This window comes from Lachancea lanzarotensis, scaffold LALA0S12 (assembly GCF_000938715.1).
Source record: "Lachancea lanzarotensis genome assembly LALA0, scaffold LALA0S12, whole genome shotgun sequence".
NCBI lineage: Eukaryota > Fungi > Ascomycota > Saccharomycetes > Saccharomycetales > Saccharomycetaceae > Lachancea > Lachancea lanzarotensis.
In genome coordinates, this window is record NW_019212890.1 from 106129 (window position 1) to 131631 (window position 25503).

Consider the following 25503-nt stretch of genomic DNA (forward strand, 5'->3'; position numbering starts at 1 on the left):
ATGAGTATGGGATTCTTCAACCTATAGCCGGAAGCTTTGGAGCAAGATCTAGCTTTTAAATGTCCATTTGGCGTTCCATCGAGTCTAAAAAACGGTCTAATAGCATAGCGTTGGTTTACTTGTATAACGCATACATGCGCAGAGAAACCAAGCATCTTGGACCATAATTTTCAAACCAAATGTGATTTTTTAGGACCAAATCAGAGCCCACTGGGTTGCAGGATGTTCAACAAGAATGCAGCTCTTTTTTCGGCATTCGGGAGTCCAGATTGGCAGTTTTTCAAGATTTTACTACACCAACAAACAGCCAGATTTAGTAAGCGGATTTTCGTGGTGGAAAGCGTTGGTAGACCAATTGAGGTGGCTTCCTGCCGTTCAACAAGAATTATTTTTCTTGGCATTTATGTGTGGGGTTGTTGATTTTAATGACGTGGATTACATTATCGTTGGTGAGGTTCAGGGGTCTCGGCTCGAGCATGTGCCATCAGGATCGTCGAACTAAACCCCGGAACGATGGCACAGATATAATGTAGGGCCATCGCTGGAGGTGAACCATCCATACGTGAGATACGCAAGCGAGAGAAACTTATTCACACGGTCTCAATGCCATACAAAAGTGTACTTCTCCTACTGCTATGCGTACCACAATACGCTTGTACCAGTGGGTTCTTGGACCTCACTTTCTCGAAAAGCAAGGGCTCTAAATTCCAATCTGCTGGGCAACCAATTGGGTCTCAATCGCACTACTCCGAAAAACGCGTTTTGGAGCGCGATGAGTATCTGCAAGTGCAACTTACCAATGCAAATGATTTCTATTCAGTGACACTGAATGTCGGCACACCACCGCAGCAAGTAACTGTTCTTTTTGATACTGGATCATCAGACCTGTGGTTTTCGTCCAGTCAAAACCCGTACTGTGCATCCCATGCTTCTGGCGATGACAACAATTATGATCGGCGCGCCAACCTAGATCAAACCCCATCTGCTATATCTGCATTACCTGATACGACAATCATGGGAGTTCCTATCGCTCCAACTATAGATTGCAGTCAGTACGGAACTTTTGACTATTCAAGCTCGTCCACGTTCGAAGGAGACAAGTCAAAATCTTTCCGCACTCGCTATGCAGATGGCTCCTTTGCCTTGGGATTTTGGGCGCACGATGAGCTTTATTTGAACGATTTGAAACTCTCTCAGCTTGAATTCGCAGTAGCTGATATCTCCAACTCAACGGTGGGGGTCCTCGGTGTGGGTATCAAACAACTTGAGTCCACTTTCAACTATTTTAACAGTACATCATACACCTATCCCAACTTCCCTGTGTTCCTGAAAGAAAACGGGGTGATCGAAAAAGTAGCATTTTCCCTTTATCTCAACTCATTAGATGCTCCCGCGGGATCGGTGCTCTTTGGTGGCGTCGATCGTAGCAAGTACACAGGAGAATTGGTTACGGTTCCCTTGATAAACACTTATAAAGACAAGGGGGTCCCGCAACCTATTCAATTCGAAATTACAGTGCAAGCAGTTGGTATAAAGAGCGAAAGCAAATGTCTGCAGGAAACAATCAGCAGTATCAAGTTTCCGGCGTATTTGGATTCGGGCGCAACCCTCACATTCATGGACGCATCGATAGTGGACAAAATAGCTGATTCTGTGAACGCGAGCTGGTCGGACGAGTGGCAGTTTTACATGCTGGAATGTCCAGCTGCAACCGACGATACTGAGCTAGTTTTTGACTTCAGCGGTTTTCATATAACCACACCCTTGTCTGATTACATTTTACAGACAGATCAAAAGAAATTATGTGCGCTGGCTTTCATTCCTGGCGATCAGCATGCAACTTTTGGTGATGTCTTTCTGTCTGCAGTTTATGCTGTTTATGATCTGGAGGCGTTGGAATTGTCTCTTGCGCAGGCTAACTATAATGCAGGCGCTCCGGATATTGAAGCTATTTACTCGAACATTCCTGGAGCACAAAAGGCACCACAATACAGTAACATCTGGGAACAAGACGCTGCTGATGTTGCGTTGGTCACCTCAAATATGTTTGACACTCCTATGCTTTGCACCTCGGCAACAGGGACCATAAATGTCTCAATGAGCGTTCAATCCTCCCTTAGTAGCTCGCAGCCGAGCAACTCCCACGTTTTCAATCAAAGTAACCTTGCCACGATCACGGCGTCCAGCACGATTGTAAATAACACATCCACGACAACAGCTTCAAGCACTAGACAGCAATTATCAGCGGACTCAATTGCGAACTTATTTTCTGGGCACAATTCAACAACAAACAGTGACACATCATATGGTACAGGGTATAGGCCCACCAGTGAAGGGCACAGAGCCTCACTACTTTTCCATGACGGAAATTCGAGCACGGCTATGACGGCAACAGATTCGAGGATTTCGGCTTCCAATGATACTTCAATTGGCAACGTTAACAACACCGCAATGAAATCAAGCTTTTGTATTAGGGAAACTCGCTCTTCTTTTAGGGGACAGACCACCGGTTTCTATACAGTAATCCCATCGGGCCCTTTATCGAAGGATGCAACCATACTTTCCTCCTTCTGGCAAGCTGCAACTTCCACGTCGTCTGTAGAAAACCAGAGCAGAGAGAGCGGCAGCACCTCTAACTCGATCCAAGTTGAGTGCTCAGCGTGCCTCATCCAGCCAACTGATGCTTCTTATTCAGGGTCTTCAAATGCTGGTAAATACAGCAGTCGAAGTACAATTGTGAGCTCAGAGGGAGGACTGATAACAAGTGTGGCAAACACTGATCGTCGATTCCAGTCAAGCGAGATTAGCAGCTCTACAGCCGTTGATGCCTCGGTAGAATGCTTTGAGGGGAAATCGTGCCTGTCGGGAAAACTAACACCTGCAACTTCGTCCCAATATATGATTACACAATCAGATTCGGCCGTTCTCGGATGGGGCACGGTAAAGAGTAGTTTATTTACACCCATTGCGTTGATACTATTCGCCATTCTCTCCGCAATGTGAACGGAAGGGATTCGATTGCCAGCATCGACCTCGTGCATAAAAACCAATCTATAGGACCAATTCCTTTCTGTGAAGGATCGGTTCAAACATTCAATAAGGGTGGGCGATGTACTGAACTCACCAACCCGGTAACATCTACATATATAATGATGTCTTTAATGAGTTTATCAAGGTTCTGTTTTTTTCTTCATGAGTTGGCAGAGCTCAGAAAACGTTGTCTCGATCTGGGCTACTTCCTCTGCAGCAAAAGAGCTTTCGGGTGACTCTAACAAATTCATAGGAGACCCAATTGTGGCTTTGGTGAGCACACTGCGATCTGCGAAAGAAAGTAGAACTTTGTTCTCGGTGGGGATCATGCGCAGACCTTGAAGAACCACGCGCAATTGTTCGCTGCATTTGATGCCTCCATGACCACCATAAGATACCACAGCTGCCGGTTTTGCCCTCCACTCGTTGAACAAGTAGTCCAAAGCGTTTTTTAAAGCCGCAGGGTAGCCCCAATTGTACTGTGGGGCGACGAAAATGAACGCATTATATTTTTGGATTTCTAGACTCCATTGCCTGGTATGCTCATGATCGTAATCTTGATAGTTTTGCACCTGTGATGGAATTTTTGACTCGTTGTACAAAGGTAAATTCCAGTCGTCGATATCCACAAGTCTCAATTCAGGTTTCTCTTCCAGCTGTTTATAAGTCAGCGAGTTTTTAATCGTATGAACGATGAACTCTGCGATCTGTGGGCAGCAGCGAGGCTTTCTGGTACTTCCGATCACAACTCCAATCAACATTTTTTTGTTGTCTTCTTTGGAAGTGTCCTGCGGTTGACGCCGAGGCAACTTTCTCAAGCTTCGCCTCTTCTTATACTCGATTATACCGACATCGAATGTAGCCGTAGTTATGACAATTGATAACCCTAAGCTAACGGATTTTAGCGTGTTTATTGTAATAAATTATTTTAGGTTATCATGTCAGAAATGGAAACGATTGATCAGGAAAAGGCTGGAAGCATCCACCTCAACAGCATCGGGTGAAGACAATATACAGCTTTCTCTGGACTAGTTCAAAGTTGGTTTAAAATTTTCTGACATGAGATGGTATATTTTGTTATATACCTTGATAATTATTGAAGAAAAGGTGTTCTTATAAAATAACGGTGATCTTCGTAGAATAAAAATGCAAGCTGAACAGATGGAGTTGAGTAGCGAGAATAAAGCGGGGCAAATAGCGAAATCAGTTTGACGGTTGTACTCTTTTTTACTTAGATCTTGAATTGATATTTAAGTGACGTCTGCAGAGTGGTGTCACTGGGTGACAAAGCGATCTATCTTTTCGCGTCACAGTTTTTAAGTGTCAGTGAGTTACAAAGTGATCAACATCGTTGCTGGTCCAAAATCTCTCACAAACTCAAGTTCATCATCTGGGAAATCAAGTGGTAATACCCCACATAATCGATCGTTAATGAACTCGTTTCCAGTACTTCTTTTTACTTACATCGGTCTTAGATTTGTATCAACATTTTGTACGACTGTGTAAATTAGCGAATCCACCCACCTGACAGGGTTTATTAAGCTCATCACCTAAATCCTGCCAAACCCAACCCAACTTCAACAGCAGTTGACGCACTTGTAACTGGTGCGTTAGTATGTTAACTAGCCTCATGTCACCCGTTGAACAGGTCCGGGGAAGTTCTAAGACTCTTCAGGATCTTCCCAGCGAGATTTTGATCAAGACCTTCAGCTATTTGGATGAAAAAGACCTTTATGCAGTGCAAACAACATGCAAGCACTTCATGGAGATTGTCAATGACGAAGAGCTATGGAAGAATCTCTTTATTGCCAAAATCCACTCGAGGCATTTCCCCTCGTTTTCAAGGTCCTGGAAGTACAGTATAGAATACGTCAAAAGGAACAGAGGTTTGAACGAATGGAAACATAACAGGGCAGTCAAGACAAGGTACACGGTAACGGCACAGAACCAGTACAACCAGCTCGAAAAAATGGTGTTCGAGTACCCTCGTTGCGCTTGTTATAGCGACGGAGTGATTATGCTAGTCCAGCTTCATTCAAAAAGAAGAAAGGACAGGCTTACCTACATGCCATGTACAACACCCCAAGGATGTTCAACCATGCATTTCAACATCAACGCTGCCGTTTTCGGCCGCTTTGATGGACGTGTGTTTGGTAAACTTCTGACCAACAAATCGCACCTGCATCCCGTCACAGAGTTTAATGCAGCACATCGTTCCGCTGTCACTGCAATAACAACAGCCGCTCTTGAAGATTCGGCAGAAGATTGGTGTGTCAGCGGCTGTGAAACAGGACAAGTTATATGGTGGTGTGAAGCGAAAATGCAGAAACAGATACAAGTCTCGGATAAGCCGATTCTAAAGTTGTCTCTGCACAAAGATCTAACCGTTGTCATGGATTCTTATCAGATCTTTATTGTAGACAAGATGAGCATTTCTCATAAACTGGACATCCCTTCTGATCTCCAGCATAGTTTGACGCAAATCCAGCATTTCGAAGTGGATTTTGGAGGCCGACATTTGATCCTCGGCAATATGTCGACACTATATGTCATCTCCATAGATCCCCATAAGGATTTTGGTTTTTCGAGGTCCATGTCTTTCTCTGGTTGTATCGAAAGGGTTTTCATTGATGATATAACCTCTAAAAGAGCGCAGGATACCAGTTTGGCCGGTGGCGATGGTTGCTTCGTGGGCGTTCTTACCGGCGACAACTCCGTCGTTGTTATTGATGTTAGAGCTCCTGGCCGAAACTTGTGCGCACAGTCCAGACTAACATTCGAAGAAAGGGTCCACATTGCGCAAATAAACAATTTGGTTCTCGTCTGTGCCTTCAGTGGATACCTAGGAATATTTGATGCAGCAGACGGGACTGAGTTACGAGTGGTGCGGAAGACGGAAAAGATGCCTCATTTCCTTGGGATTTCTCATGGGCGTATGATTCTTGGCAGTGGCAACGTCTTACACTATTTGCAGTATGCCGATGAGGAATCAACGCAAAAGAGGTCAGGATCATCCCAGGGCACTCGCGGTAACAAATGGAATGAAGTTTTAAACACTCAGCTGGACCTTTACAATGAAGATGAAAATAGTCGAAAAGAGGAGATAGACAGAGTCCAAAAGTTGCGAAAGCGGTTTATGGGCGATCTCGACGACGAAGAAATCCAGTACCAAATTGCATTAATGGAATCTCAATCGACTGCACTATCATCTTATTCTGGGGCGACCCAGGAAGGGGAAATGGACGAGGAATTTTTAAGGGTATTAGAGGAATCTAGACTTACGGCGGATTCTGCCGTAACATCACAGGTGGTTGACGAAGATATGGAAACTTTGTTGGCTATGGAGCAGTCCAGGGAAAACGACAGTAGACTTAATTCGGTGCGACGGACTCGCCGTAACGGGCCAATAGGTGAACCAGTGCTGTCGCCTGCCGAAACCACCGACTATCACGAACGAGACGGAATCCGATCCCCTTCGCCACTAGCCCAGCAGCGTAATTACGATGAGGACTTAGAACTAGCCTTGGCATTGTCACTCCAGGAGTAAGTGACTATCGACATTTTTTTTCAAAATACAAAAAGCTTAAACAAACAATTGGCGCATTTCTATCAGTTAAAAAGCGAAGACTTGATCGTCTCCTTTCGACTTCTCGGTCCCTTTAGGCCAGCCAAGATCTTCGGCATAACCCAAAAGCATTCTCACCATTTCCGGCTTACCACTGATGAGTAGCCTGCTGTCATGAGAGAATTGAGGCAAAAATTTCTGCATGTGCTCCTTTGTGACATAGCCCGTTTCTCCAGTCCAGTTTGCTGATGGCGTGCGCAAAATGTAGCTAACAGTGAAGTTGGGATATTTTTCAGCAATTTCGTCAAGCTCGTCCTTAAGAAGGATGTCATTTTCAGTTTCGTTGGCGTAAATCAAAGAGATTGCGGTGGCGTCCTCAGGGTTAGTGATAACTTCGTTAAGCACCTGCAACATTGGAGTGATACCACTACCGCCAGCAATCAAAGCCAAATGTTTGTAAGAATTTGTTGTGTAGTTGAACCTTCCTACGGGACCTTTGAAGTCAACCATGCTGCCCGGCTTGAGACCAGCGAAGTACTTAGAAACATTACCATTCCCATACGATTTCACAATGATATCGAAATATCCGGGTTCGTACTTAGGAGAAACCGGGGTGTAATATCTCACGTATTCCTTACCATCGATGCGTGCCCTGACAGCAAGATGGTGACCAACTGGGAAATTCAATCTCTCAAGAGAAGTCTTCATTTTGAAGCGGTACATTGCCGTGTTTTTAGAGATCAAAGTTTGATCTTCTAATTCTAACGAAGACCAACGATCCGAGAAAACCGAGCGTCTTCTTTTGAATGCTGCCGTGAATCTAATGGCGATAACGATAGCAGCAAACGGTAAGATCCAGAGGAACTTGTAGTCATCGACAGTGTAGCATGTTATAGCCAAGCCCGCCACCAGCAGTCCAATAGGAATGTAGATTCCATGAAGCGGGTCATTGAGTTTATCGGCATTGCTTGACATTCTTGATCGAGGCCAATGGCAATGAAATTACAGTCGCTATGAGACTATAACACGATGGATGAGTGATGAGTAAGTCAAAGCTGACAATTTGTTGTTAATTGAGCCATTTTGAAGATGCTACTCTATTCGAACCCTGTAGGTAGCACAGTTTTGATATATCAAAATTTAAGCTGAGCGGATCTATATACAAGGCTCATATACAAGTTCATGGACTCCTCCTTTCCGAGAGCTCCAAGTTGGTAGTTCTAACGAGTCTCTGTCTTCAGCGAGAAGTTGAAAACTATATTCAACAATGGTTATTGCATATTCCGATGTGACTCTGTGACTCTGTGATTCTCGCAAAAAGCGGGATCTTGAGTAAGCTTTCTGGTGGACATGATCGAAACTCACTGTATTTCGTTAACATCGACGATTCCGTTTTTTATAGCCCAATCAGTGTTAGCCAAAAAGACATTTTCAGGATCCTGCTGACGTCTAATTTTTTGGAACGTCACAAGGTCATCGCCGTACCATTCGGTGATCTTAGAAGCCATTCCTCTCATTTCATAGTCCTCGTAGCTGTGCTCAGCTTTTGTAGGGCCAGCAGCCATATCCGTAGATCCTAAGAAATTCTTAGCCCAATGAGGTTTACCGCCAGCGGCCGCCAGTGTTTGCTCGAACAATGTGAACCATTTGTGGACCGGAGTGTTGCTACCAAATGGTCTATAGATCGTAGCGTTGATGTATAATGTGAGTTGGCTGTTGGTAACGTCTTCGTGTGGAACATAACGTAGATTGCGAGGAGTAGCATCCAAGTAAGGACGCAGCACGTTACCGTACACTGCACCGCGACTCACTTCAGTCCGACCACTATAGTCCGGTATCTTCTCTGGTAAATTGGTGTTAGAACAACGCACTTCGATGGGAGCGTGGACGTAAAATTCTCTGTTTTCTGCGGCCTGAGCGATAGAACGATCCAAAGAACATAGCACTTCGGGCCCATTACTTAACGGACACCCCCATTCGTCAACAAACTGCGAGAATAGGCAGTCCATGTTGAGACCGTCGACAGACTTCTGGATTTCAACTTCACCGGACCCCAAGGTTTCCACGTTACCGTATTGTTTGCGGAAAACAAACCTCTCTACAATCGGTGTGAAAGGTGTGTAAACGTTGACTGAAATCCATAAGCAAAGCTCGTAGAAACGACGTCCTATCGTAGTACCCCACCACGACTTTCTGGTTTTGATTACGGCAGTATCACTAGTCTTCACACCCCTCCACAAGATGCATTTGCTGGTATAAGGGAACCACCAGCATCTTATAAACTCACTCGACGTCCAGACGGTGTCCCATTGTCTTAGTAGTGTGTCGAAATTGACCACTTCCATTGTGGATTTGATCTTGAAAGATGGCACAACTCTGATCGTGGCCCGTACAATAATACCGATTTTGCCCAACGAAAGCATGGCCGCTTTGAACACTTCAGGCTTGGTTTCAGAGTCTAGAAATACAACTTCTCCAAGTCCGTTGACCAATGTTAAATTGACGTATTGAGACGACACCAGACCATGAAATGCAGACGACCCATGCGTTCCTGTAGAGATAATTCCGCCAACACTTTGCTCTGATATAGACCCCAGATTTTGAATATCGTATCCTTGTTCGTGCAAGTACTCGCTCAACTCGAAAATCCGCAAACCAGCGTCGACAGTAACATCAGCAAATGCTTCGCCATCATTCTTCACCAAACTATGAACTTTCTTCATTTTGTCAAGGTTCATGAGCCATTCCTTAGTAATACACATATCACTGGGCGAATGGCCTGAACCTACAGTTACAATCGTTTTGTTCAGTCTTCTAGCAGCATTAACAACTTTGACAACTTCTTCTATCGACGAAGGTTGGAAATACAACTGAGGCTTGGCTGAGTAGATTCCTGCCCAATTCTTGAACTCATAGTTCCTACGCGCACCAGGAAGTATGTTATCCATCACTCAAAGGCTTGGGTGGGGACCAAAATCTTACTAAAACAGCTATCTTGTAGCTCTTGTTCAACTTATTCAAAGTTACCTCAAGCAATTTTTTTCAGGCTTTATATCAATAAAGGTGATAGACAACAATGGACTGCCCCTTCGGTGTGATGAGTAAACCTTAAATACTTTCAAGATAGACGAATACGGAAAGATCTTACATATTTAACTGGTGATCTCAATGTGATATACGTATTACTCTTGCAAGGTGAGCATTTGGGTTACCTTGGTAGCGGGTTTCCGTCAACATCTCCATCACTCAAGTTCTTCGACGGGGTCACTTCTGACATAATAATGACTCCGGCTTCGACGAGTGCGGGCTGCTCTTACCAGCGAGCTGTATCTATTACCGAGTGACCCATTATGGCAATGCTCGCTTAAAAATTTCAATCCAATGTGGTATTAATTAGTACCGGGGTATACAATATTGAGAGATGATGTCAGACTTGGCTGCAAATACCTACTACAGCGCAGGAAATGAGCGGAGGTAAGAATTAGCATCAAGTTTCGGGATTGTGGGCACAATTTCCCTGCCAGCCAGCTCATAGTCATGGGACGACATTGTTGTGCCATAATTGCTGCCAAAAAAAAGCTTTCTCCTTTGTTTTTTGACAAACGGATAGGAGCTTCAGTTGCTTCAAATTAAAACTCTTCTTCATCTGCATAAGAATCTGCGCCGACTTCGATGTAATCTCTCTCCAAAGCAGCCAAATCCTCTCTGGCCTCTGTGAATTCACCTTCTTCCATACCTTCACCGACATACCAGTGGACAAAAGCTCTCTTGGAGTACATAAGGTCAAACTTTCTGTCAATTCTTTTCCAGGCGTCTGCAATAGCCGTAGTGTTTGAAAGCATACAAACGGCCCTGTTGACGGAAGATAATTGTGATTGAGGAGTTGCAGTAGGTGGTTCGTAGCAGATACCAATTTTGAATCCCGTTGGGCACCAGTCGACAAGTTGAACCGTTCTCTTATTCTTGACCTGGGCAACTGCATTCTGCACATCCCTGGTAACCACATCACCCCTATATAGCAAACAGGTGGCCATGTACTTACCGGATCTTGGATCGCACTTCACCATTTGGTTACCGGGTTCAAAACAAGCATTTGTAATTTCAGAAACTGCGTTAGATTCGTGGTGGGCCTTGCTCTTCGACAAGATTGGAGCGTACGAAACCAATGGGAAATGGATTCTTGGGTAAGGAACCAAGTTTGTTTGGAATTCGTTCAAATCCACGTTAAGCGAACCGTCGAATCTAAGAGACGCAGTAACGGAAGACACGACTTGTGCGATCAAATTGTTTAGGTTGGACAAGCTAGGTCTGGAGATGTCCAAGTTTTTTTTGCACATTTCATAGATGGCCTCATTGTCTACCATAAAAGTACAGTCTGCATGTTCCAGGGTGGTGTGTGTGGTCAGCACGGTGTTGTAAGGTTCCACGACAGAGGTGGAAACCTGAGGAGCAGGGTAGACCGCAAATTCCAACTTGGATTTTTTGCCGTAGTCAATGGACAGCTGTTCCAAAAGGAGGGAACCCAAACCGGAACCAGTACCACCACCTAACGAGTGAGTAAACAGGAAACCTTGAAGTCCATCACACTGGTCCGAAATTTTCCGAACTCTGTCAAGGATATCGTCAAGCAATTCTCTGCCAACCGTGTAGTGACCACGAGCATAGTTGTTAGCGGCGTCTTCCTTACCGCTTATAAGCTGTTCGGGATGAAACAACTCTTTGTAAGGACCAGTGCGTACTTCATCGATAACGTTTGGCTCCAGATCCACGTACAATGCACGAGGCACGAATTTCCCAGATCCGGTTTCGTTGAAAAATGTTGAGAAACCCTCTTCGCCACCTCTGGGCTTGGTGAGACCCTCTTCTAGATATCCATCTGGTCTAATACCGTGTTCCAGGGAGTAAAGTTCCCAACACGCATTACCGATCTGACAACCAGCTTGACCGACTAAAAGAAGGTTTTTTTATGTTAGTGAAAAGCGTTAACGATATTAGGTACGGTACAGCAGTGCAAAACACGTAAAACCCATTTTCAAATACGCAACGCGTTAATTCACGAGTCCCAGTGACAATGCCAATACCAATGCCAGTGAAGATTGGGCTTTTTGAGCATAGTCTTTCTGGTCAACGGCTGGCATTCTTTTCTAGCATTTTGAACACTGTTTCAACTGTGCTAGGTCTACCACCCAAGATCGCACCAAGGGTCGATTTTCGCCGGGTTTTTTACGCGCCTGTCTGCCGCTGCAACACACCAAAATACAAAATAGCACATACCGTTAATACTAATGACTTCTCTCATCGTTGTCGAGACTTCTGTTCGTTGGTGAATTCGAGTGAACTAGATGAAGTTGGATCGGTTCGTTTTGGTGTTTGGTAATATCTGTATATGTACTGTTTACATTTTTCCACAAAAGCCTTAAGGAATGCAAATCACGTGGCGTTTGGTTTGGATTTCAGTGCGGGTAACCAACGACGTCAGCCCATAATAGGAGTTACGAGACGAACGTAAAGGTGTGAGTAGAGATGCTCATCAAAGGGAGAGACGAGACGAGCTCCTTTTTTGTAAGCCATTGGGCGTATGGTTTTATTATTAGTGAGCGTCGAGACGTTTATTTTTGACCAAGGTGTCGAGACGAATTTAGATGTAGAAAGCGAGAGACTTTGTAAAGATAGTTTGAACCTTGGCGATCTCACCAGATTTCCTAATTCTTACAGCAGCGGCTTGCAGAGCGGATCAAGTGGTTTACGCCTCAATAGACACCCAAATCCATGTCATGTGAAGTAAAGTAGTCGTTATCGTTTTGTACGCGTGTGACGGGCGACGGAAGGGAACAAAGTGATATTAGACATACAACACCTTTACCAAAGGGCACCTGAGGCCTAGCTGACGAAGCGATGGCCATTGTCTAGGGTTATTCTGGCGCTTTTTATCATGGTTAGGAGAGGTGGAACTGGAAGGCACCCTTTTCAGCCTTTTCAGGCATCCGCTTTAGAGACGAATTATCAACGTACCTGCATGCTTTCATACTTTTATCTAAACCCCTTCTATTGAATTATGAGGACAATTGAGAGACGTACAAAGATTCCAATATGATCTTGAACTGGAAATGGTAGTTCAATATTCTGCCCATGGTAGGATCCGAAAGTATGAATATTTTGCATTTCAACTGTTACTCGTCTATAATCAAATTCTATCCCGCTATTTTGTAACACTGAGTATAGATCTGCATAAGTATGGTAGTTGGAATCATGCCCAACACTTCAGTAATAAGACAAATCTTTCGCCTATCGTTCTTTTTTGAACAATTTTGTCGTAAACAGATGAACCATAGTTTTACTTGACCACGTCTATCAAGAATTTCGTTCCCACTTCAACATATCTCTCAAAATCAATTCTTTGAATTAGTTTGTTTTTATACCTTTCCTAAATAATATACATGCAGAAGAAATACTGTACAAGTTCGATGGCATTTGTTAAGCCCATCCATTATTAGACAGTTTCAGTGTGGCTGGAAGAGGCAGAGTTGCTGTTCGGACTAGCATATTTTGCAGAGTCGATTTCGTCGTGGTACTCTTCACAAATCTGTTCCAAAGTCTTACGCTTGGTTTCTGGGATCAATAGAGTGCTGAAAATACCACACAACATGAAAAGCGCAAAAATTTCCATAACGTGAGGCAACCAACAGTTAGCTTTTTGGCCGTTCTTGGCACAGTTGTGGTCAATCAACGTACCCAAAGCGGTTTGAGCAATAATGGCACCGACTTTACCGGAGGCGGCAGAGATACCGTGAGCAGAAGATCTGTATCTGGTTGGGAACACTTCACCTGGAATGATGAAAGTGGTAACGTTAGGACCAAAGTTTTGGAAGAATTGACAAACAATGTAGAGACCCAACAATCCATGGTCGCTCAATTTGTGGTAAGCAAAACCAATAACACAGAACAAAACGGTCAAGATAAAGAAACCAAAGAGTTGAATGGGCTTTCTACCAATGGTGTCAATGGTGGCAACAGAGGCCCAGTATCCTGGAAGCGAACCAGCGCAGATCAAAATCAAGTTACCGACGGCGGAGTTGTAAAGCTTGTGGTAGACGTTCTTGGAGGAAGCGTAACCAATAGTTTGCAAAATAACGGCAGAGTTCAAGTTCAAACCGTAAAAGGCAACATCAAGGGTGAACCAGGAGAAAGCAGTACCGAACAAGATCTTACCGTACTTCCATTTACCAAAGTGGGTGACAAAGTCGCGGAAAGAGGCCTTTGGAGGGGCGATTTCGTACTGTTCAACAGCGGTTGGGGCTCTTTCCAAACGGGCAATCTCCTCGGCTTCAGCGTTACCGTGTTCGCCAGAAGCGAATTTGGAAATGTCGGCAACACCCTTGTCGAGCAAGTTGTTGACGTCGAAAGTGTAACGAGGGGACTCAGGAATGGTTAGACGGAAGTATAGGGCAATGATACCTGGAACACAACCTAGACCGATGAGAATACGCCACATCTGGTCACAGGCTTTGGCACAGGCTGGACCGCACTGGGAACCCGTGTTGGCAACGATAAGCACGTCCTTGTAGGCAGCCACGAGGATAAGAGCAACGATACCGGCGGCGATCTGACCAAAGGCTTGGTTGGCGAAAACCGCACCCATGATGGCACCACGCCATTTGGTGGTAGAGAACTCGGAGGTAATGATCGACGAGAGCGGGTAGTCACCACCGATACCGATACCCATGATGATACGGTAGAAAGTGAGCACGGCGACGAAGCTGACACCTGGAGCAGTTCCGATAGTACATTGCAAAATGGTGGCGGCGATCATCACGATCAATTCGAGACCGTAGATCTTCTTACGGCCGACAACGTCGGCCATGACACCGAACCCGACCTGGCCGATAACGGTACCGACCGAGGTCGACACTTTGAGCAACGTAGTGGTGGATGCTGGCATGTTTCCTTGCCAGAACACGTACGACATCATCGACACACCCAAGTTGATGGCGAAAATATCGTAAGAGTCAGTGAGGAAACCCACACCGGCGACGGCGATGGCTCTGACGTGGTACCAGCCGAACGAGGCATCGTCGATTTTCTGGAGCGCCAAACGACGACGTTCTAGCGGGTCCTCGATGTGGGAGAAATCGTTGATGAAGTTGTGGAACGCAGCGTTACCACCGGCGGTTTTGTGGGTGTTATTCACCTGAGTGGTATCTTTTTCAATGCTCATCACCAAAGTTCAAATAAGATGTGAAGAAAACAAAAATGCTGTGGACACCGATTTGAGTATTAATACTAGAGGCCTTTGACAGGTTTAGTGTAGACTGGGGAGTTAAGAAGAAAGAGAAGAAAACCTCCAAGACAAATGATTTCTACACATTCTCCCATTCTTGGCTTTCGATCTCATCTTTATATACTGTGTCTTGGCCTCTCTTTTTTTTCCACCCTGTAAAAGAAAAACTGACCGAACGAGAAGCAGAGCCGCTCGTTGTCTAAAATTCTACACTACTTACTTACTATACAACATTACTACGGTCATCGTGCGTGGGCCACCCCACCTGCGATCCTACGCATTTGTGTGAGGGGTCGATGAGTAGAATGTGGCTAAATGGCTAACATTGGCGATGACTTTAATTACATTGCGCGCATGCTTTAATTTGTGTGTGTGTGTGCGTTAAATTGGTTATTGTATATATTAAATTGAAATTAGAGTTTAATTTAAAGGATCCCACGTTTTCTGAAAAATCTCGAGCCGTGGAAGGAGACAGGGAAAAGAGGAACCATAAAAAAGGAAAAAAACGCTTAGGTCAGCAGGGGCCTCGAGGGGTGCACCGTGTGCTCTGAGGCGTCACATGAAAAGACGGTAAAAAGCATGCATGGAAAGTCCGGGCCAATGCAGAGAACGGAAGAACATGAAGGTCACGGGGCCTCAAAAGACTCAAAAGAAAGATAGAAAAAAAAAAAAAAGGGGCACGCGACACGTGGCACGTGGGGGAGCGAATGGATGATGAATTGGTGTTTCTGTGATGTATGTGTGCGCGTGCATGGTAATGGGACATACACACAAAGAGATAATTAATTGATGGGATCACTGTGGGTGGTCTCGGATCATCGGTTTGTTTCTTGGTCGGATGTTGGGCTTGCTAGTCTTTTTCTCGGCAGGGCCGTTGAAAGAAGGGTGGCGGTGTGGTGTGAGTGGAAATTTTGAACGGGTCGATAACGTTAGAGATGGGGAAGATATGGTGGTGTGTGGGTGTAGGGCTGTGTGTCGGGGTGTGTGGGTGTAGAGTTTTGTCTGGGTGTGTGGGTTTATGGGTAGTAAAAATTAACACCCAGACACCAGGGGTTTGGCGCACGACAGTGCGCGACAAAAGTGATAAAGTTAGACATGTAGGAGTGAGCGGTAACAAAGATGACGGATAAGTGATTGTGTAGATAGAATCGATGCATTGGTCTGTCATTGTTGAGATAGGGTCTCTGAGAGTGTCTGGACGCGTGGCGAGCGTCAAATGCGACAAAGTGATCATATGCACGTGACCCGGTGACAGCTACAGAATTGACAAGATACACTACCACTGCTCTAACGAGAACGACATTGATCGTATCAAGTGTAACCACTTAAGATAATCACACTCTAAATTAATCTAAAGAACTCACCCAAACTATCCAACGTTCATCGCGCAATCGCACTCCAGATACAGGCAACGACATTCCTGACACAGTGTCAGCACGAGTATAGGAAAGTACCATTCAAAAGAAAATTCAATCATTGACGCACAAAACAAGCTCATCTATGATAACGCCCATCAACAATGTTAATTAGCTTCCATTCTAGATATGAGATTCACGATCGATCCGAGTTCTGAGAATCGTTACATGTCATTTTCTGTCGCTGACGTCGTGGATCACGTGACCTCTACATTTTACAAACTTGGTAAACTGGCATTTTCCTTGTACGTTTTCGATACCTGTTGAGCCGAAACGCACAGCGCTCAATAACTTAGGCTTATCTATAGTCATCAGTACCAATTCACCATCTCAGCTGTCAACTGTTTGTTTTTCTTTCGTGCTAAAGAATTGCCTTATTACTATGTAATAAAACATATCCCTGTCAAATACACGTTATGTACCCAAAACATATAATTACTTCATCAATCGAAATAAAGCAGTCTCCTATTTTAGCTCCAGCGCCTGATGTGATTTCCAAATTCTGATAAACCAGAGATCTGTAGCAAGTGTGGTTCGCGAGTCGCCCGAAAAGTTCGAGCTTCCACGTGAGTTATTCGCGATTTCTCCCCTCAACGCTCACAAGTCTTTACTACAGCGGTTGCTTCGAACCAAGATCAATCACATTTCATAGAGTGCCAAAAAACCTACATAACACCGGCCGCTGATGCCATCATCCATATACCACCTGCTTTTTGTTACACATTAATCTAAGCATTGCCCATCAAGTGAAAAGACGCATTAGACAAAGGCCTTTCTCTTGTAAAAGCTTCGGAAATCGACAAAATCTAAAATATCGGGCTACATTTCAGTTCGAATCGCAAAATAATTGAACTTCAATCAGATTGATTTCTCCAGGAGATGCAAAGCGATCTGTCCTGCCTGCAATCTTTCCAAAATTCCGCGTCTGCGGGTTTCGCTTATTTTTATAGGATGCCATTCCTCAAATTGGCATGGTGGTACTTCTTGTCGCTGTGACTCATCCGGATATCATAATCACTACACAACAACTAGCATTGAAGATCCGACTATCGATTCACCAATACCATACTGTAATTCACGAATTCCTCTAGTCACAACTGGTGGGCACAAAGTTGTCAATCTGCATAGCCAGCACACAATGCAGTATTTCCTGAAGAGGCATTTCATGTGCTACAAGTCGAGGATTTGCTACTGATTCTCTGTTCTTCGTGACTTACCCTCTACGATGACACAACGTCACGGAAGAAATGCAGAAATAATGAAATCCGTGCTTCACTGGTACAGCACACGCCCTCAATACAAAATTGACTTAACGCTTGATTGAAGCCAATTCAACTTATCATAGACAGCGGTGTCCTCAATCAAATGAAATGCATAAGCGAAACGCGATTTATTCGAGGAGTTTACCTCGCTTTTGTGTAAAACAGAACCGTGGATTAAAACGAGATCGCCGGCCTTACATTCAACGCTAACCCATTTTTGATTCTCCTCCTTTGCGAACCCTTTTTCTATCTGTTCTCGATTTTCCAAACTGATGAACTCGGTACCATCCAGCTGTTCACCAGTTTCTTTGTCAAATCTGCGCACGAATCTCTTGGTAACAGGGTGGTCGTGATGCGAACCAGGAGCGAAACTGAGACATCCATTTTCGCGCGTTGCATCTTCTAAGGGAATCCAGAAACCTATTGCACTCAAAGGATCGGTATACAGAAAAACGCTGTCTTGGTGAGGTGGCACCGCTCCACCTATTTCAGGCTGTTTGCACAGAACCATTGATTGCAAGGCTCTGGGCCTTTGAAACCCTAAACCCTTGGCGATTTCGGACACATCAGCATTTCCACTAGTTACTGCAGCAAAATTCGCATCACACAAATGTAATCCATGCCCAAATTTATTGATAGCCCTCTCCTTTGGCTTTACCAGTTTGTGATGACCATCTACGTCAGCGAAGGCATCGGGTTCAAAAAAAAAAGATATGTTATCCGATGAATTGAGAAAGTACTCGTCTCCCAGATGATCCTTGTCACTGGTAGTGAATCGCGTTAGCGGGTGGTTAGAAAGATCTATCTGTTCAAGATATTCGTGAGATATCTTCAGTAGCCGTTGCGAGGTTGCTTGTGACAAGAAGTGAGGAACAACAAGAAAGCCATCTTTGTGAAATCTATCAACCTGTTCATTAGTAAACATTGTTAAGGATTTAAAAGCGTCTTAACAAGCATCCCGATGGTGCATTGATCGACCCTGGCGAGGGATCCTTGAGCATTATATACCAGCGTATCAAATTCAATGCAATCAGTGAGCTCATCGGACTCATGCTAGAGTACTCATCCTTAAAGCTGATAAGATCAGATGACTTGTTCATGCTAAGAAGAACGAAATTCCCTGGCACACCGAACTCTAGTCAAAACACTGTGCTTTCCAAGTTGATGTACTCTTACATTGCCTTCACACCTCCAGGAGTTCTAGCGATTAATTCTTTTTTGGTCCTGGGTTTTTGGCTCAAATATTCGATTGTATTCGAACAACCTATAGGTCTATTGAAATAACTTTAAAGTACTATAAATTTGACGGAATATGATAAAATTGAGGTCTTCAATACTTGTGATGATCTTTTGATTTGATTGTACGACATTCCGTTTGTTCGTGTTCCATCTCAATGTGCTTGACAAAGATCACCGTAGGGGCTTACTCAAGATCTCCCGATCCCCATGAGGGTATCTCATTTAACGTAACAGATTATCGCTGCAGCGACGGTCAAGAACATTGTGAGGGTCATATTAAACTGATATTCCTCATCCGTCAGCTTGGAGGCAATTTTCGCGTCGCAAACGGTCCTTTCCTGAACTTTCTCGTAGATGACTGTCTTGTTAGGTGCGACTCCAGCAGGCAACTGTTCTTGGTACATTCCTTCGATATACTGTTCTATCCTGCCAATTCTGATGTTGATCTTGAGGTAGTTGGGGTCTTCCACGGGAAGGTTCTTTTTGATATAACGGACATAATATTGGAAGATTTCAACGCACCCACGGAAAGTCCTGGATTTCAAGATCAGGTAACAGGTTGTGCCTTTCCTGATTTTGACGTTTTTGTGCAACACAGCGGGGTTATTGAAAACTAGAGCTAGCGTGGCGATGGCCATCACTTGAGGAATAGCACAGAATTGGAAAGTAGATTGTTCGTGAACGGAGCTTAGGTACAACAGCACGTCTTCGATGTGAGATAGGGCATTGAGAACCAAATGATTTATACAATGGACTCCGGCCTGGGTGTTTTCAGGTTTTGAGAAATCCATCAGTTTGTTAGCGTAGAGAGACCACACTTCTTTGGGCCAAAAAGAGCGTCCGTCTTCGAGATCTTCGGCGTAGTCTCTGATAATGTTTGTCTTTTGCAGGAAGAGGCCCATGCTTTCGAACGTTTGCGCGGACTCGGCGTACAAGTCCTTGGTTCCGAAGTTGGCTAGCACGATCAGTTGAGTGAGCCCATCTCCCACAACTCCCGCTACGTAGTGACAGTAGAGGTCGTAGTCTTTGATTGTTGAGACACCGTTGAGATTGAAGTTTTCGTCCAAGATGTACGACGCCATTCCGTTCCCCATCTGGCGAGTAATGTCCTTGATCACCTTCTGATATTCCGGTTTCAATTTGTGCAATTCTTTCAAAATGCACGGAAACTCAACCAATACACACCGATCTTTTTCCGTTGGAGCATTTCCGTCGAATGACCAGTCGTGGAGATCGAGTTTCGAGTCAAACTCGCGTAAAAGTGGAATTTTGATTTCCGGGTCTATCGTCATGTCATCTTCCACTGTGTCAAGCGCTCTCAAAATGAGATAGAATAGCATGATGGCATTACGCAATTCCGGATGCAATTCCATGATAACTGCAGCAAAAGAACGCGACGTGATGTCCAGCAACTCACAACATCTTTGTAATTCCGGCGAAGCTTTGGTATCTTCAAGAGAGTAAAGTGGTTTCCGGATAAACTTCCACTTTAAGGCAGCCTTAAGCTCCAAAGGATGAGACAAAAGTTGCGTTAATTTACCCATTTTTCGATCCTATAATTTCTAGCAAAACAATTGTCCACTCTAAACGCCCTGACGCCCTTAATGAATGTCTTTTTAAAGTTAAAGAGTGATGGAGAACTACTATGGAAATCATCGGAACATGTTCATAGAATTTCTCTATACCTACTATTTTGAATATTTCAACTTTTTTTTCACGCTCGTATAGCCAAAGAATATTGAAATTTGGTTATTAGCTACAGACAGCGAATTAACGGTACACGTATGAAAAGACGTTATAGTAGAGTAAAGATAGCCAGAGAGATAGCCAGAGAGCTTTGTTCACTACAATGCGTGCTTAACTTTAACAAGTATGGGACTGGTAGCTTCCTTACGCATTGAAAACATGAAATCCTGGGTATTTCATTGACTTAACAAAAAAAGAGGTCTTACCCGGATTCGAACCGGGGTTGTTCGGATCAAAACCGAAAGTGATAACCACTACACTATAAAACCGTTAATGCTGAATTGAAGAAAAATGGTAAATACATAACGGCAATGCAACGTCACATTGTAGAATGATAGGCGCTGCCTGGGAGAGAGAGAATCAGGACAACATCTGGACTTTGTGTGGGATTGGGATTGATGATAGTATACAAGTTGTTTTGCTAGGAACTCTTGTTAATGGATGGTAGTACCTTCTGCAAGTGCTCCATGGCTTTGAAGAGGCTTTCCGTTTGTATGGTCCGTAGTTCTTGGTTTGTAAATTTTGATAACACGTATTTGGCCACAATGTCGGGATCTCTCTGCAACGGTCGTCCAATGCCAACCGCAAGCCGGTAAAAATTACCACCAAAATGTTTCGTCAAGTCTTTCAGACCGTTGTGGCCCCTGACACTCGAATCGGGCTTACGGAGTTGCACTTTCCCCATAGCCAAACTTAGCTCGTCATGTACCACCACATGTTGGATCCCAGAGCCCAATTTTTTCCACAGCGGAGTGACAGTTTTCCCACTCAGATTGATATAGTCGCCATCCGCGCGAAGCAGCATGATATCGTCCAGCTGACATCGTTTCACTTTCCCATTTGAATTGCACGGCAGATAGGGTTTGGACGACGATCTTGAAAGCTGTTCTTTCAGCAGGTCTAGCATTAAAAGACCTGCATTGTGTCGACTCAAAGCGTACTGTGGCTCTGGATTGCCGATACCCGTTATGCAGACACTTAACGATCTCCTCGAAACCCACCCAAGCTTGTAACGCAGTGCTTCTTTAGATCCTATCCTTGAAGCTAGCATCCTCATTGTCGAGATGATGGTCCTCGAAACTGTTCTTTTATATGTGTATAATATATGCATATATATTAGATGATGAATATTGAATTAAAGGTCGTTATTTGACGATAAGTTTCATTAAAAATTTGGTCTTGAACATCAGAAAAACACGCCTTAAAAACTCTATTAGCTTCTCAATAACTGCCAAACATGTCTTCCAACAATCGTAAGAAACTCTTGTTGATGGGCCGTTCCGGTTCTGGTAAGTCGTCTATGAGATCCATCATTTTCAGCAATTATTCAGCATTTGACACCAGACGACTTGGAGCAACTATAGACGTGGAACATTCACACTTAAGATTTCTAGGAAATATGACGCTTAACCTGTGGGATTGCGGTGGGCAGGATGTGTTTATGGATAACTATTTTTCGCAGCAGAAAGATCACATTTTCCAAATGGTGCAGGTCCTTATCCATGTTTTTGACGTGGAGTCCCAGGAGGTAATCAAAGATATCGAAATATTCACCAAGGCTCTAAATCAACTCAAGAAGTATTCCCCAGATGCCAAGATATTCGTTTTGCTACATAAGATGGACCTCGTGCAGCGAGACAAGAGGCAGGAGCTTTTCCAAATCATGATGAGCAAACTACAGGAAACGTCTGCGGCGTATGGATTCCCAGAACTCATTGGATTCCCAACATCGATTTGGGATGAAAGTCTCTATAAAGCGTGGTCCCAGATAATATGTTCGCTGATCCCAAATATGGCCACTTACCAGTTGAACTTGAAGAAGTTGAAAGCTGTGATGGATGCAAGGGAGATTATTTTGTTTGAGCGAGCAACGTTTTTGGTAATATGCTCCAGTAATACCACGAGCGGCGAACTCCTGGATCCCAAGCGCTTTGAAAAAATTTCTAACATCATGAAGAATTTCAAACAAAGTAGCATGAAGCTCAAGAGTTCCTTTAAGACGCTAGTTCTCGATAACACCATTTTCGTGAGCGAACTCTCCTCTAATATGATGTGCTTCATAGTGCTGAACAAATCGGATAGCCCGCAAGAGCTGATATTAGAAAACATAAAAAAAGCACGGATTCATTTCCAATGATGGACTAAACCACACCGGCCATAGAGGTGTTAACGAGCGCTTCATTCAAAATACTCGGAGACTCATATGGTCAAATCTCACTTAAAGTAGAATTCTGGTTTATTCTTTTAATACACGATGTTGACTATAAATAATACTCTTTTGAGAGCTTGAGTGGATCATCATTGAATCCTAACCTCATATGTTTCCTTGAATGTTAGTTATTGGTGACTATGGTCATCCTTACGGTGATCATGGGTCCTCCCTTTCCGAAAAAGTGACTTTTTTACAATTCCTTGAAACAGTCTCTTCTGAAGATGGCTAGCTTGAACCAATCGGAGATAACCTTGAACCTAGATCTTGCGGACAAGATCATCATAGCATATAGTACCCTCCAAATGTAAAAAGTCAAAACACCACCACCGGTGTAGAATGAACGCTTTCCGTATGTTATGTTGGCAATGGCCTTCTCAGCACCCAAGTAAGCCAAGGCACCATAATGAATGTAGTCAAAAGGCTTAACACCATTCTCCTCGAAAAACAAGTCAACCTTTTCGGTTCTCTTGGCAAGATCGGCGTGGAAGTTAGGGGTTTTCGCCATCTTTTCGAAAACCTTTGCCAAGTATTCCGCCTGTTGGTGAGCAACTTGAGCGGTAGGGGGTAGACCAGAGAAAGCGTTGTCGCCTACAGCGAAGATGTTGTTACTGCCCTTGACCAACATGTTGCTGTTGACAGCTAGACCTCTTCTGGATTCGACTTGCTGAGGAATCTTTTTAAAAAGGTCAGTGATAATGCTTAGAGGCTTGTTACCAGTGGCCCAAATTAGAGTACCGTAAGGGATGGTTTCCTCGGTGAGGGTACCATCTTCAGCTTTGGTCTTGGCAACTAGGTGGTCTTGTTCGACTTTAGAAACGGCGGTTCTCAAATGAACCTTGATGGTAGTCTGCTGGAGGACGTCCTGGGCATATGAAGTTAGTTTACGCTCGAACATGTTCAACACGACTGGTAGTGCTTCAACAAGGTGAATTTGAACTTCCTCAGCGACAGAAGGCATGAACCTCTTCAGGTCTTGGTCGATGTAGTCCTGCAATTCACCGGCAGTTTCAACACCGGTTGGTCCACCACCGACAACAACGATCGTCAATAGACGCTTACGTTCAGCATCGCCCTTAGGGAGAAGGTTTGCCTTCTCAATGTTGGATAAGAACCTCTTACGGATTTCGAGAGAGTGTGGGATCTCTTTCAAAAAGTTACCGTGTTGCTCGACACCTGGGATTCCGAAAGTGTTTGGTTCGGCACCAACGGCAGTGACAAGGTAATCGTATTTGATTTCCGCCTTATCTTGCTGTGTGAGACCCAAATGGTTGTCGGGCTGTGCGAGTTGGGCAACTGTGGAAACGGACTGAATGGTCACCGTGTTTCTGTCTGGGTTAATCGAGGTAGCCTTCGCTTCGTAGTACGAAATGTTGCCCTTCTTCTTAAGCGCGAAGTTGACCACTGGTTCAATGATCGATTTTTCGTCCACAGTTCCGACAGGGGTGGAAGGCAACAATGGAGTGAACAAGAAGTAGTTACGAGGCGAGATCATGGTGACGTTGTACATCTTCGAATCGATGTTTTGTAGCAAGGAGATGGCACCCCAGCCAGAACCTAAAATCACGATGTTGGGCTTGTTATCGACATTGTTTTCAATCACTTTGCTGATGTTAAATGACGAGGAGCCACCAGTGGACGCACCGGCAAGGCTGTTGGTGGAAGATGCGTTTCTTACAAGTCTGCGGGACGCATTGAGTGCTGTAAAGCGAGCGGTGGTGAATTTGGAGAACATTCCTTACCCGATGTGTGTCTTGATTGTTGAGAGAAAGAAAGAACGAAGTGCTCGATGCTTAGAGAAAGAAAACAAATCTGTGATTCGACCGATATGCTTCAGACGGAACGCTCAAGTTATTGTCAAACTTATATTTTTTTTCCTTTTCCTGGATGTCGAAAATTGTCCTAAACTTCGATATTATTATCAATCTTAGGCTTGATTATCGCTGAGTATTAGAGGGTTGAGAATTCCGAGAACTGAAGTGAAGTGAAAAGGTCAATTTGAGCCTATTCTTGAAAACAATTCAAATCAGTAGCTGTGAAATTCGCTAAGCTTTTATCGTGATCCGCTTTATTTGCGGTATATATAGTTCGATTCAGTCAGTCCCAAAAAGTTTGTCTTCAGGGCAAGGAATTATCGAACTCTCTTCTTTTTCATGTCCATTTCGGCTCCGGCCCTTCCTCCGATTGGTCCTTCTGTACCTGTGTAGAGAGAGCTCTTGAGCCAGTGCCAAATAGGCAGGCGGCGTAGCTAGACACGAAATGACGTGCCAGATGGTCCAGCGATGGCCATAGTTTTGGAAGCTGAAAAAAAATCCTTCGATGTGATTGGCCAGAAAACAACGTTTTCGAAGAAACGTCATATATTATGGGCGGGATGTCAGAGAAAAAGAAGAGGATGTAGTGACGATCACGGCGAATGTGTGTTTGGAAAAATAGCGTGGAAGCCAACTTGCGGAGGTCTTAATGCAAAGGTTTTAATCTTATGAGAAGAATGGGCTTGACGACGTACTCGTAGGAAACGATATCAAGGATCTGCGAAAAAACATCTCTGTGATCTGGGCGGCAAAACGACTGTGGGGGGACGGTAAAAGGCGATAATATTGGTGGTGAACTGGAGAGTTTGAGGATAGAAACCACAATTGGACGAGTTGGAGGAAATTGAGGGGGATGGGTTTTTAGAAAGACTGTAAATGTAACGTTCTACCTCAGCTGGTGTTTAGTTTTTGAGTTTTGTGGGGGGGGGGGGGGGGGGGGGGGGT

The 25503-nt window shown here is 44.3% G+C and overlaps 12 protein-coding genes and 1 non-coding gene across 13 annotated transcripts; 3 read left to right on the forward strand and 10 right to left on the reverse strand.

Moving 5' to 3' along the window:
* Positions 1-603: 603 nt before the first annotated feature.
* LALA0_S12e01134g (LALA0S12e01134g1_1) lies at positions 604-3003 on the forward strand (the record flags this gene model as incomplete). Its single annotated transcript, XM_022774376.1, has 1 exon — positions 604-3003. The coding sequence occupies one exon, from the start codon at positions 604-606 to the stop codon at positions 3001-3003; it is 2400 nt and encodes a 799-aa protein (XP_022630741.1).
* Positions 3004-3170: 167 nt separating this feature from the next.
* LOT6 (LALA0S12e01156g1_1) lies at positions 3171-3791 on the reverse strand (the record flags this gene model as incomplete). Its single annotated transcript, XM_022774388.1, has 1 exon — positions 3171-3791. The coding sequence occupies one exon, from the start codon at positions 3789-3791 to the stop codon at positions 3171-3173; it is 621 nt and encodes a 206-aa protein (XP_022630742.1).
* An 854-nt stretch (positions 3792-4645) lies between these two features.
* On the forward strand, positions 4646-6577 carry UFO1 (LALA0S12e01178g1_1; the record flags this gene model as incomplete). Its single annotated transcript, XM_022774399.1, has 1 exon — positions 4646-6577. The coding sequence occupies one exon, from the start codon at positions 4646-4648 to the stop codon at positions 6575-6577; it is 1932 nt and encodes a 643-aa protein (XP_022630743.1).
* A 66-nt stretch (positions 6578-6643) lies between these two features.
* LALA0_S12e01200g (LALA0S12e01200g1_1) lies at positions 6644-7570 on the reverse strand (the record flags this gene model as incomplete). Its single annotated transcript, XM_022774410.1, has 1 exon — positions 6644-7570. The coding sequence occupies one exon, from the start codon at positions 7568-7570 to the stop codon at positions 6644-6646; it is 927 nt and encodes a 308-aa protein (XP_022630744.1).
* Positions 7571-7956: 386 nt separating this feature from the next.
* ALO1 (LALA0S12e01222g1_1) lies at positions 7957-9543 on the reverse strand (the record flags this gene model as incomplete). Its single annotated transcript, XM_022774421.1, has 1 exon — positions 7957-9543. One exon carries the CDS (start codon positions 9541-9543, stop codon positions 7957-7959), a length of 1587 nt encoding a protein of 528 aa, XP_022630745.1.
* Positions 9544-10224: 681 nt separating this feature from the next.
* On the reverse strand, positions 10225-11894 carry LALA0_S12e01244g (LALA0S12e01244g1_1; the record flags this gene model as incomplete). Its single annotated transcript, XM_022774432.1, has 2 exons — positions 10225-11543; positions 11870-11894. The coding sequence occupies 2 exons, from the start codon at positions 11892-11894 to the stop codon at positions 10225-10227; spliced, it is 1344 nt and encodes a 447-aa protein (XP_022630746.1).
* A 1191-nt stretch (positions 11895-13085) lies between these two features.
* On the reverse strand, positions 13086-14810 carry PHO84 (LALA0S12e01266g1_1; the record flags this gene model as incomplete). The annotated part of the gene is made up of 1 exon (XM_022774443.1): positions 13086-14810. The coding sequence occupies one exon, from the start codon at positions 14808-14810 to the stop codon at positions 13086-13088; it is 1725 nt and encodes a 574-aa protein (XP_022630747.1).
* A 2771-nt stretch (positions 14811-17581) lies between these two features.
* Positions 17582-18475, reverse strand: LALA0_S12e01288g (LALA0S12e01288g1_1; the record flags this gene model as incomplete). Its single annotated transcript, XM_022774454.1, has 1 exon — positions 17582-18475. The coding sequence occupies one exon, from the start codon at positions 18473-18475 to the stop codon at positions 17582-17584; it is 894 nt and encodes a 297-aa protein (XP_022630748.1).
* Positions 18476-19007: 532 nt separating this feature from the next.
* On the reverse strand, positions 19008-20333 carry ERG9 (LALA0S12e01310g1_1; the record flags this gene model as incomplete). Its single annotated transcript, XM_022774465.1, has 1 exon — positions 19008-20333. The coding sequence occupies one exon, from the start codon at positions 20331-20333 to the stop codon at positions 19008-19010; it is 1326 nt and encodes a 441-aa protein (XP_022630749.1).
* A 399-nt stretch (positions 20334-20732) lies between these two features.
* On the reverse strand, positions 20733-20804 carry LALA0_S12e01332r. The gene has a single exon. It is a non-coding gene; the product is annotated as a tRNA-Gln (tRNA).
* A 152-nt stretch (positions 20805-20956) lies between these two features.
* PTH1 (LALA0S12e01354g1_1) lies at positions 20957-21586 on the reverse strand (the record flags this gene model as incomplete). Its single annotated transcript, XM_022774476.1, has 1 exon — positions 20957-21586. The coding sequence occupies one exon, from the start codon at positions 21584-21586 to the stop codon at positions 20957-20959; it is 630 nt and encodes a 209-aa protein (XP_022630750.1).
* Positions 21587-21772: 186 nt separating this feature from the next.
* Positions 21773-22672, forward strand: GTR1 (LALA0S12e01376g1_1; the record flags this gene model as incomplete). Its single annotated transcript, XM_022774487.1, has 1 exon — positions 21773-22672. One exon carries the CDS (start codon positions 21773-21775, stop codon positions 22670-22672), a length of 900 nt encoding a protein of 299 aa, XP_022630751.1.
* Positions 22673-22937: 265 nt separating this feature from the next.
* On the reverse strand, positions 22938-24479 carry NDI1 (LALA0S12e01398g1_1; the record flags this gene model as incomplete). The annotated part of the gene is made up of 1 exon (XM_022774499.1): positions 22938-24479. One exon carries the CDS (start codon positions 24477-24479, stop codon positions 22938-22940), a length of 1542 nt encoding a protein of 513 aa, XP_022630752.1.
* Between the last annotated feature and the right edge of the window lie 1024 nt (positions 24480-25503).